This window comes from Lactuca serriola, chromosome 4 (genome assembly GCF_051521515.1).
Source record: "Lactuca serriola cultivar US96UC23 chromosome 4, Lser_US96UC23_V15, whole genome shotgun sequence".
Taxonomy (NCBI): domain Eukaryota; kingdom Viridiplantae; phylum Streptophyta; class Magnoliopsida; order Asterales; family Asteraceae; genus Lactuca; species Lactuca serriola.
In genome coordinates this window covers 194,052,336-194,064,399 of record NC_136411.1, presented here as the reverse complement: position 1 = coordinate 194,064,399, position 12,064 = coordinate 194,052,336, and the positions used below count along the sequence as shown (strand labels likewise).

General features: G+C 31.6%; 1 protein-coding gene across 1 annotated transcript; it reads right to left on the bottom strand.

The window, feature by feature from the left end:
* Window positions 1–5,897: 5,897 nt before the first annotated feature.
* TRZ1 (tRNAse Z1) lies at window positions 5,898–9,226 on the bottom strand. Its single transcript, XM_079037749.1, has 9 exons — window positions 9,070–9,226; window positions 8,286–8,557; window positions 8,026–8,188; window positions 7,861–7,931; window positions 6,976–7,071; window positions 6,760–6,873; window positions 6,608–6,676; window positions 6,459–6,533; window positions 5,898–6,169 (listed from the first exon to the last, which is right to left on the bottom strand). The coding sequence occupies exons 1-9, from the start codon at window positions 9,158–9,160 to the stop codon at window positions 6,095–6,097; spliced, it is 1,026 nt and encodes a 341-aa protein (XP_078893875.1). The 5' UTR covers window positions 9,161–9,226; the 3' UTR covers window positions 5,898–6,094.
* Window positions 9,227–12,064: the final 2,838 nt, after the last annotated feature.

Sequence of the window (12,064 nt, the reverse complement as noted above, 5' to 3'; positions counted from 1 at the left end):
AATATTGAAATTTAGTTTATTTATGATTACACTTTACATTGATATTTATTTAACCTTATTAACCAAGTTAAAATCATTATCAGAAAGACACTACAATTTATCACTTTTAACTATTTACAAAATATTCTTTGGGTTGTTTAAGTTAAACTAAAATTTATATTTAAGTTGATCATTTAATGTTATATTTAAATTTATAATTTAAGTATTTTATACAAATTGTTCAAAAGTTATAGCTTTGAAATGATAATGGTTTACATACAACAATATATTAGAACTAATAAATTAAATATAATGTGTTAAAAGTTTAAAAAACATAAGTTTATAAGTAGAAGTAAAGATATTTTTTTAATATTGAAATTTAGTTTATACATGATTACACTTTAGGTTTAATATTTATTTAATCTTATTAATCAACTTACAATCATTATTAGAAAGAAATTGAAAAGTCATGTGAGTTTCAAATGAATGTGGTGAAAGGAAAAATGCATGAGAGTTTCAAATGAATGTGGTGAAAGGAAAAATATTTCCTTTATAAGTATACTATGTGAATGCACGCGTATTGCGCAAAAGCGCCTATATAGTTGAAATTTATACAAATATATATTTTTTTTAATATAACAATAACGTTGTTGTTAAGTTTGATATAATAATTCGTATACTAAATTGATATACTATATTGATTATTTTGAATTATATAATAATATACACATCTATTATAATTGTATAATCTCAAGCGTAGTAATGACTTCTACCTGCGAGTTACTCATGAATATAATTAAATATAATATATGGCTTAATGTTATTTATATTTTTTGTTATTGTTAATTAATTTTTTAAATTTATTTTCTTAACGTTTTAATTTTTATCCTAATAATTATTTAAAACGTCAGACATTGTTTTTTGATTTTAAAGGTAACAATATAACAATTTATATAGAGTTATGTTAACTATTGTTATTGTAAGTTATTTTAAGCTACTTATTTGAAAACTTTTAACGATTATACAAATATCTTTAGGAAATATTTTAGTTAAATTGATATTATAATTTAGTTTTTGCATTTAGCACTACAATTTATCACTTTTAACTATTCACAAAATATTCATTGGAATTTTTAAGTGGAACTGAAATTTATATTTAAGTTGACACTGTAATGTTATATTTAAATTAACAATTTAAGTATTTAGTACAAACTGTTCAAAAGTTGTAGCTTTAAATTGATAATGGTTTACATACAACAACATATTAAATATAATAAATTAAATATAATATGTTAAAAGTTAAAGACAACTTTATAAGTAGAAGTAAATATATTATTTCAATATTGAAATTTAGTTTATTTATGATTACACTTTAAGTTTGATATTTATTTAATCTTATTTACCAAGTTATAATCATTATTAGAAAGACACTACAATTTATCAATATTAACTATTTACAAAATATTATTTGGGTTGTTTAAGTTAAACTAAAATTTATATTTAAGTTGCTCCTATAATGTTATATTTAAGTTTATAATTTAAATATTTTATACAAATTGTTCAAAAGTTGTAGCTTTAAAATTATAATGGTTTACATCCAACAATATATTAAAACTAATAAATTAAGTATAATAGGTAAAAAGTTAAAAAAAAAAAAAAAAAAAAAAAAAAAAAAAAAAAAAAACATAACTTTATAAGTGGAAGTAAATATATTCTTTTAATATTGAAATTTAGTTTATATATAATTACACTTCAGGTTTGATATTAATTTAATTTTATTAACCAACTTATAATCATTATTAGAAAGAAATTGAAAAGTCATGGGAGTTTCAAATTTGTAACGCCCGTAGATTAGGGATAGTCAATTTAGAGACGATAAGCATCAAAAAATGACTTTTTGATGGAAGATTATTTAGAAGGATTAATCTTAACCAAGTTGTAGTATATGTCACAAGGTTTTCGTGCATATAAAGAACGCCGAAATCCGAGTTATAACGAAGAAGTTATGACATGTCGAAGTTTCGCGACAGAACCGGCACAACCTAGCGCGACCCAGCGCGACGTAAATAGTGAATTTAAGGTAGATAGATATCTATCCTTAGTGATCTAAACTAGAGTCGAAGATTTCTTCGATAGTAGTCCAACGATAAAAAGACAGAAGAAAACGGAGTTCAAATGAAGGAGTTATGAGTTTATAACGGAGTTTTCCTGTCCCGGTCTACTAAAGATAATATATAAGTAATATACTTATAATATATTAAAAATAAATTCAAAATTAGCCAATGGAGTCTAAACGAGAGTTGTAGAGCATAATCTCACCTTCGCGTCAATATAAAGAACGTCGAAAACGGAGTTCGTATGCGAAAGTTATGAATTTCTGAAGTTCGGGGCGCGAAACCCCAAAACTGTCAGAGACCACGACGTGGCAAGCAGTGCCACGACGTGGCAAGTCTCCTGACACCTCCGGGAGGCCCCCAGATGCAACTTGGGATGACGCATGCAGTGACGACCAACCCCACGACGTGGAAAAAGGTTGCCACGACGTGGCAAGGGCCAAATTTGCCCTATAAATAGATTTGAAGGGCCAGACGTTTAGGGTTGCTATTTTCTCTCTTCTCTCTCTCCCGTTTTACCTCGATTTGCATGCCAGAAGTACCCCGAAGCCCCGGTATCATTCCCGAGTCCCGAAGCAAGATCCGAAGCCCCAAGAATCCCGAAGAGCGTGATTCCCGAGCCGAAGCTCTGCCCGCGAGAAGTTCGATTTTTGTGAAGATCTTCCAGATCTGCGGAGAGATACTACTTCTACAAGCCGTAGTGCTGTCCGATCATCTTCTGATCAAGTGAGTGTATAGTCACTTTCGTCTTACACATAGATATGAAGTATTTTATAAAATATGTGCTATGTGTATATATATAGTTGTTTATATGTGTGAATGTGTGGTCACTTTCTTCTAACACATAAATATTAAGTATTTGCTATGAAATATGTGTTATGTGTATAATATAAAGTTGTTTATATGTGTGAGTGTGTAGTTACTTTCTTCTAACACATAAATATTAAGTATTTTCTATAAAATATGTGCTATGTGTATAATATAAAGTTGTTTATACGTGTGGGTGTATAGTCCCTTTCATAAACACGGGTATAATACAAGTATTGTTTGAATGTATTAAGTATATGTTTGGGAGAGTGTGTGGTTACTTTCTTCTAACACATAAATATGAAGTATTTGTTATAAAATACGTGCTATGTGTTTATATATTGTTGTTTATTTGAGATGAGTATGAAATGAATGTTTTATATATTTTTTAAATGAGTTAAACTGTATATGTATTTTATATCTACAAATATGTTTGGTAGAACATGGGTAAATGAGATAGTTGGTATGTGATAAAATGATGAGGTATGAAAGATGATTAAGAATGATATTGGTAGATGCACCAATTAAGGAATGTCATAAAACTAGCAGATGCGCTTGAGAATAATATCGGTAGATGCACCAAGTAGTAAATGTCGTGATCTTGGCAGACGCGCCAAATAGAGATTGTCGTAACAATAGTAGATGCGCTTATAGGGTAATCTTGGCAGATGCGCTTATAGGATAATCTTGGCAGATGCGCTTATAAGATAATGTCGGCAGATGCGCCTAAAAGAGAATGTCATAAACCTGGCAGTCGCGCCTCATAGTGTATGACGTAATCCTGGCAGAGGCGCTTAAAGGATAATATTGGCAGATGCGCCTTATGTAGAAATGGAAGTTTGTGCTAATTCCTTAGGTCAATCCTTAGGAATGAATGAAGGAAGGATAGTTGATTAATAGGGTAAAACCTTAAGAAATAAAGAAGATAATGGTGATGGGTAATTGGGTTGATTGTTTAATGGTTGAATATAATAATTATATTATTGTGGGTCGAAAACCCTATATGCTCACCAGGCTCCCAAGCCTGACCCACTCAGTTTAATTGTATCACAGGTATCGATACGAAGCTGCTTTGCACTGAGAGATTAAAGGAGATGTAAATCTTTAATGTAAATAATGTAAGTTCTGTTTATGCTTATGTGTCTGTATCGGAACATGACATCCCGAGATTTTGTTATATAATAAAAATACATTTCTTTAAAGAAATGCTTTGATAAATCTTTATCATATTTTGGGAACAAATTCCGCAACTGTTTTCTTTTAAAAGATTACTCTGATTTTAAAAACAAGCATAAACAAATCGGTCTTTTCTGGCCGTGAAATTGGGGATGTCACAAAATTAATGTGGTGAAAGACAAAATGCATGGGAGTTTCAAATGAATGTGATGAAAGAAAAAATGATTCCTTTATAATATAGTATGATATGATATGATATGATGATATGATATAGATATAGATGTTATTTGTTAATGGTTTTCAATTCTTAATGCTACAGTTCAAATGTCTCGGCTACAAGAGTATATTTTATTACCAGTTTCAGTTTTTTTTAAAGTAATTATAAGGAAGTTGTTAGCAGTAAGTGCACTTAGATGTTCTTGGCTAGTGATGACAAACGATGGTAAGAAAGTTTAATAATTTATTTGTTAATCATTAAAAAAGTAAGATGATACATCTTCTTACATGATCCCCATGTACATAATGATTTTAATTCCAATCGAAACTCTTTGAGTACATAATGTGTTTCTAAATCAACATTTGTTCTATTTAACAAATGTGGTTTTATGATTTAAGTAAAATGAGTTTGATTATTCAAAAAACCTACGGGTTACAGGGCGGGTTTGGATATCTGCTGATTCGGTGGATAAGGGTATGAGTTTGATTATTTAAAACCCTGCAGGTTACGGAGCGGGTTTGGATCGGGTTTTGGAATTTGTTAAAAGGGTTTGGATTAAGGTCGATTCGCTCCAAACTCGCCCCATTGCCAGGTCTAGTTGTAAGCAGCTCACGTGATGTTACTATAAAAGTTTTGGGATCTTACCTATAGTCGGGCACAAAGATGGGGATAAAGAGACAAATTTCGAATGGTGTTAGAAAAGTGGATTTTAGGGCTACATTGATGATCTCACAACATTTTATAGCATTACACTTTCAAATTTTCACTAACTAGGACATTATACTTTGAAAATTACATCAAATTATAGCAGCAAATGGCTGCAAGTGTATGACATTGCTATATAATTGGGCGGATTTCTCAAAGTACAATGTTGTCACACATTTGGTTGTCATAGAATGGAATGTAATTCAATAACAAAAGTTGAATAAGCCTGTTATTTTAAATTATGATCATTTTTTGGGTTTTGATTTTGGTATATGTAATAAGGGTCTTTGTGTCTTTTTAACAACTAAATCTATCATGTTTACTATTATATTCAGGTGATATAACCATATGAATCTTTCCACTAAATAGGGAGGCTTGGAATATGGAATATGATCTAATCAATCATATTAGTTGCAATCGCCAACAACACAAATGACCTTGAAGTTGAACTAATGGTCTTTGATGGTAGGAGAAAACTGATATATGTGGCTTTGTGGTATGATATTCAGAACCATACATCAGAAAACAATAATAACCTGCATGTTTTTATTTTGCAAAGAGAATTTATAGTAATTCTTTCTTGATGGGTTGTTGATGACTGTATGGTCTAGGTTGCCCTTGTGTCATGCTAGGGTGGTTATTATTAACACTCCCGATGCACCGAATTTGAGGTAAATTGTTATCAACACTCGCGATGCAACCGAATTGGATGTAAATGGTTATTAACACAAGCATGGACATGTAGAAAATATTCGTTAACCATAATTTGTTTGTTGGCCAATAAGTCATCCACTCGATCCAATTTATATTCGGTGGTGCTCTTATTGAACTCTAACAACTAACGCTTTGCTTTGAAGGACATTCACATTACAAATCATCTAGACACGTGGACATGGAGAGGCGACAAAACTGTCATCTTCACGTCACTCGAGTGTAAAAAAATAAACATTTAAATGGGGCAACACTGAGTTTCATACTTTTGAAGTTTTATGAATCAAGTTAAAATAAATTAATAAACACAATCATCTCAATTCTCAAATACACAAAAAAAAAAAAAAAAAAAAAAAAAAAAAAAAAAAAAAAAACACAACAGATCCTAGAAGCCCTCCGTTAGTGCAAAAACACGCCCTGCCAATGGTGCTCGCAATGCAGCAACAGCTTTTTCAATCACCTAAATATTCATTCATTCATTCAACCACATCTCACCTCAATTTCTATCACTATTTTTTATTACTACCTAGAGAAGGGCATTTACGTCTTTTTAAACAAACAAAAGATCTAACAGTAGTCCAAGTCCAATGTGTGTCAAACACGGTACAACTTGTTACGTTATGCACCGCATAAATATTAACAAAGATTGTTTCTTTTTTGGACCGAATGAGCTGGAAAAATGACCATTTTACCCTTATGTCTAAGGACAAATTAATAAAAGGGGTTAATGGTAAAGTAGTAAAACTTACATCCAAGTGATACCGAGCTGAAAAGTGGATCAATACAATTGCTTTGTTCTCAAATCTTTCAGCATGACTGATTATCTGATTTACCACAACAATCAAAAGTCAAAAGTCAAAAGTCAAAAGTCAAAAAAAAACAAAACAAAAGATTTGACCTCAGATAAATGCGTGTGTCCATAGTCTCTTGCATTCTCCACTGACATTGTATTCTCCACATAAGTACTCTAAACATGAAGAAAACAAACACGCAAATTAAAAAAAAATTTAAAAAAAAATAATAATAATGATCAAAAACAGATTTTCTTGCCTCCATAATGAGAATCTTTGCTTTTAATGCATCAAGATTGTGAGGATCAAGTATGAAGTCGGATGTAGTATCCCCTGTAAAAGCTACTTCAGGTGATGTTGTTGTATTTGTTATCTGTCAAAAATATAAGAAATTATTATATTTTTACTATTTGTTTTATTTCATGTATGTCAATTATAAATTAAAATATATATAATTTGAAAAACAAAGACAAACCTCCACACCTGAGAACTTCAATTTCTTGATTTCTTCCCCTTGAAGTCCAACATATTCAGGTTTAAGCTTTTGTTTCACAGAATAAACTATATAACCCTGATTCATATGAGTCAAAAACTTGAGGAAATTAATATCAAACAATATCATATAACTTTAATGATAATAAAGTTGATAGTATTTAAATTTTAAAGTCCTTTTGTTGTGTGAAAAAACAGTGATATAACAAATTGCTTTACACTAAACTTTCCTTTGTACAATATGTTCCTTCAACTTTATACATTTTTTATTAATTATTTGTATAGTATTTTTTTGATATACAATATTTGTTGCTTGTGATATTATATTATAAATTCATGTTTAATATTTATTAGGGGTTTTCTGCAGAAAAGTCCCGTTATTTTGGGAAATTTTTTGATAAAGTCCTAGATTTTTTTTTTTGAACTGAAAAGTTGTGATTATTTAATATTTTGCCTAAATTAACGAAAAAGTCAAAATTTTTATTTTAACAGGAAATGACAGATTATTATGTAAAATTAAATAATCAAGACTTTTCTGTTAAAAAAAAAGTAGGACTTTATCAAAAATTTCCCAAAATAATGGGACTTTTCTGCAGAAAACCCTATTTATTAGAGTGTGTTAAATGTAATATATTTAATTGATAAATGGTTTTTTCAGTGATAAGATAATTTAACTAAAACTAATTGTATACGAATAATCTATTTCGGTTATAACTGTCTAACATAATAATTTAAAAGTTATTGCAATATAAAGATAAAAGATGTGATTCAAATTTGTAAAAACCAAATAATATAATGGTTATTTACTTATTTTCTAACTTTTTAGCATTAAAAAAAGGCATCTTAGCAATGAGTAAAGAAAACTAACCTGACTTGGGATGACATGGCATGTCTTAAATGCTTTTACTTTCAAATCTTTTCTCAAGTAGAACTCTTCCCCTGAGATACAAAGATATTGATGTATCAATTTGATTTAAGTATTTAACATTGACTGAAATTAGTAAAAATAAAGTGAATTTCTTTTTTTTTTTACCAATATCTAATCCAATCAATGTATGCTTCAATTCTGATTGATCCATGGCCCTATGTGCTTCAAAGATCTTTTCAACATTTTCTTTAATGACTTTTGGTATAATAATTGTAGGGGGAGCCATTCTATATAAACCACGAGTTGCAACATACATAGGCAATCCTCCCTAAAGAAAAAAATAAACTTTCAACTTTTTATAATAATATTCAAGAAGAAAAATACTAACAATATAAAAAAAGAGAGTGTGTTTGTGTGTTACATACAATGTGATCCATGTGACCATGAGAGATGAAGAGGAATTGTTGAGAAATGGCTCTTTGAGGGCATTTTCCAATATCAAAGGCTAAATTAAAACTAGGGAGAATTATACAAGTTTCATGTCCAGCTATTGATAAACCTTCAATTGGGTATCCTTCAATATTTAAACCTTGTTTCTTCTTTGTTTCCATTATTATCAAACTGAAGATTCTGGAGAAAAGGGACAATGAAAACCTTTGGTGCTCTTGTTTCACTTCTGATTGTAATAAGCTTACACCTGTAAGTATGTCAAACAGGATCACTAATGTTCTTGAAATAAATTCGAAATAAAACATCAAGAAGACTAAAAATGGCATCCGAGGTTGCAAATTACAGCTTTCTATGCACAGATTTTCAAGTTATTACTCCTACAAAACCGTTTGGATGAGGTACACAACAGAAATTTTTATACACCGTGGTTTCTATCTATAAATTTCATATTTTTTTAATGATATTTGTCTATTTGATCGAGTGGCTCCCCACCATCTCGCATTGACATTACATCGAACACTTGGCGGACGATCACTAAATATACACTTATCCGACATTAGAACTATGCAATGAATCCTCTAATCAAACAACTTTACAGAACACATCAACAAACAAAATAATCTAGCAAAGAACTGCATATGCATTCACTAAACAAACGTGTCTCGTTTTTTTATCACCTGCATAAGCAAGCACGCATGGGTATGAAGTGGAAGAGAGAGAGAGAGAGAGAGAGAGAGAGAGAGAGAGAGAGAGAGGTACCTATATCGCGGAGGCGGAGACGCCGGAGATTACGAAGACGAAAAAGAAAACGGAGTAAGGGAAGGCGAGAGAGTACATGGGGTTCGGACATTAAACCGTGAAAAACCTCTGGTGTAACGGGTTATGTGGTCATATCCGTTTTTCCTATCGGATCGGTTCGGATTTGTTATCTGGTTTATCCGATTTTAATACTCCAATGCTAATTATGAAAGGAAATTTTAGATCTGACAATTCTCGACACGACTCACGAAATGACCAGCGACACGACACGAAATAAACGGGTTTGGGTTGAGTTTTACAACCCACCAACCCGTCAACCTGTTTATTAAACAGGTCATAAATGAGTTTCTGTCACAACTACGAATTCTATACCTTGTAACAATAACAATGATAACATTTGTGAACCAAAAATGTGAAAGCATGTATGATGCTTATTTAATAACAACAAAAATTTCCATCAAACACCCTATACAAACTTTCAAATAGTCAACGAAAGCTGTAAACCCTAAAAATTCCGATTTAAATCCATTTTGGACTAGGACTTCCTTATTGGGCCTAATGGGCCAATATGTTTCCAAATTTGACTACTTTGGGCTTAGGACCCTTAAATGGACGCTAATTGGACCCATTTGCATGAAACATAACATTTTGGGCCTCATAAGCCTAGAATGGACTAGTTATCTTTAATGGGCCTTATTGGGCCATAACAAATCTAATTAGCCCTAATGGGCCATAAAACTCATACTTGATGAATATTGGGCCGTGAATTTCTCTAAAAGGGCCAATGGGCTGAAAACCATCAAATTGGGGCCATATTATGCACTCAAACACAAAAAGGCCCAAAACATTCCTCTGATCCTCTCCTTAGCCCATTCTCGGCCAACATAAAAAAAAATTAAAAAAATAAATAAATAAAAAAAAAAACGAAATGGAGGTTGACTTTGGAGGTGCCACCTCCATATTGCACAACAAATAATAAAACAATTACATCCCATACTACCATGCAAGGCTCATGTATCCATGGAACTCTCTCTCTTCTCCCCTCTCTTTTTCTTCTTCGGCCGATAACACAAGGAGAACACACCCACACAACTTCAAACTCTCATTCCATGTTCTCTCAAGAACACTTTCCTTTCCTCGACCAAAATTTCGAGATCTAGGGCTTTTCAAGAAGGTTATTCCACAATAATCATCATCATTGGTAAGTTATTGTTTAGATCCATAACCTAGACTCTTTACTTCATCAAAACTTCTTCCTAACTCACACAATTTTCATGATCTACTCCTTAGAAGCTTCTTAAGTTTGAGATCCACCCAAGAAAGCTTGCTAGGGCCGAAAATAGCATCAAACTTCTTTCATTTCTTTTTCAAAACCGAGATCCACAAGAAAAGGTGAGTTTATACCCCTCTATTTTCGGTTTTCATATGTTTTATGGGGGAGAATACAAGTAAAATGTGTAGATCTATGTGTATTTGTATGCTATGTGTGATTTCATGTGTTTATGTGGTAAATATGTAATAAAAAGAATAGAAATCTCGAGACCTATGGATCTAAGAGGAAGATAAACATGATCTATGATATATTACACTAAACAAGTCAAGAAAAACTACCCTCTAAGGTTATAATAAAGATATTGCAACATAAAACTCATTTTTTGGGCTATATTTGTCAAATAAAGGGGTTGAAAGATGTCATTCACGGTTTTATTAAGGACTAAATTAGTCAAAACAGTAAAAATAAAGGTTTATATGAATATCATACTCTTTAAAGGGCTACAAATGTAATTTGTAGCTTAATGGGCCAATTTTTGGGCTTTTCGGCCCATTAAGCCAAAAATTGCGAAAAATGTGATTTTCAAGGGATTGAAATTATATATTTCTCAAAACAGGGGGTAAAAGGGTAAACAAAACTATTTCAGGGGTTAAAATGATTTTTTTTTCAAACAAGGATAAAAATGTAAACTTTTTGGATTTTGGGCCAAAATTGTAAAAGTTGCGAAAAGTTTGGGTTTAAATTTAAAATCTCTTTACTGGAGGGGCTGAAACTGCCAAGGAGTAAATTTTGAGCTAAAATCATCACTTAAACAAGTCTATGGGTCAAAAATGACAAGAAAATGGTTTTAGGGCCTAAAATGTCTTTTTTATATAAGGGACTAAAATAGTCACTTTTATTAAAGAAGGGCTGAAAAGGTCAAACCAATATTTTGAGTCAATTATTTTATTAGTAAGATATTTGGGTCAAAAATACCAAACTACAACTTATGAAAAATGGAAAGATGAATATACATAAATTTCCAAATATCGTTATAAACGACCGACCAGTCTCGTACCGATACAAATTTAACAATTGTTCAATCAAACATTCCGACAATTATACTATACCTAAAACAAGTAAATATTCAAATCTTTGGGCTTAAAAGTCTCAAATCATGCTTATTGGGCATTCGTGACCCATTAACATAACTTTTGGGCCCAACGATAAAAGTAAATGTGTATTGGGCCTTCTGTAACGCAATTACACACTTAAGGGACCCTCAATGGCTTTTATGTGCTATTGGGCTTAGTGGACCATTAGCATTGCTAGTAAGGTCCAAATAAATCATATGCAAAATAGACCAACGCATCCGTCGCATACTCAACAACCTTGAATAACAAACGTGATTAGTAGGATCTCGTGGTCCTCTTCTTCTCGTCTGTTAGGCTCACCATCAATTCAAGTAAACAAATACAGGTCGATAATCAATAGTAATCAAATTCAGTTGGTATTTAGTGAGTAATAACGGGTGGCACCAACGTGTGTCGGTCGTAGTTTGTATTTATAATCAAAGTCTCCTGGAGGGAGAGCGAGAGTTTGTGTATTGATCTATACGGGGGTGACTCCCCTACACCTCAGCTGTTCGCTACAGTTAGACTCGGCCAGTCTAGGGTGACAAAATCTTAAGATCAATTCCGGCGTTCACCAGAGTGCCAAGACAGACGAACTAGTCATTATCAT

Coding starts and splice junctions, on each gene's coding strand:
- TRZ1 (XM_079037749.1), bottom strand. CDS start 9,160: ATGTCCGAACCCCATGTACTCTCTCGCCTTCCCTTACTCCGTTTTCTT. Junction 8,189..8,285: donor ATGGTCACATGGATCACATT/GTATGTAACACA, acceptor TTTTTTCTTTAG/GGAGGATTGCCTATGTATGT. Junction 7,072..7,860: donor GCCATGTCATCCCAAGTCAG/GTTAGTTTTCTT, acceptor CATATGAATCAG/GGTTATATAGTTTATTCTGT.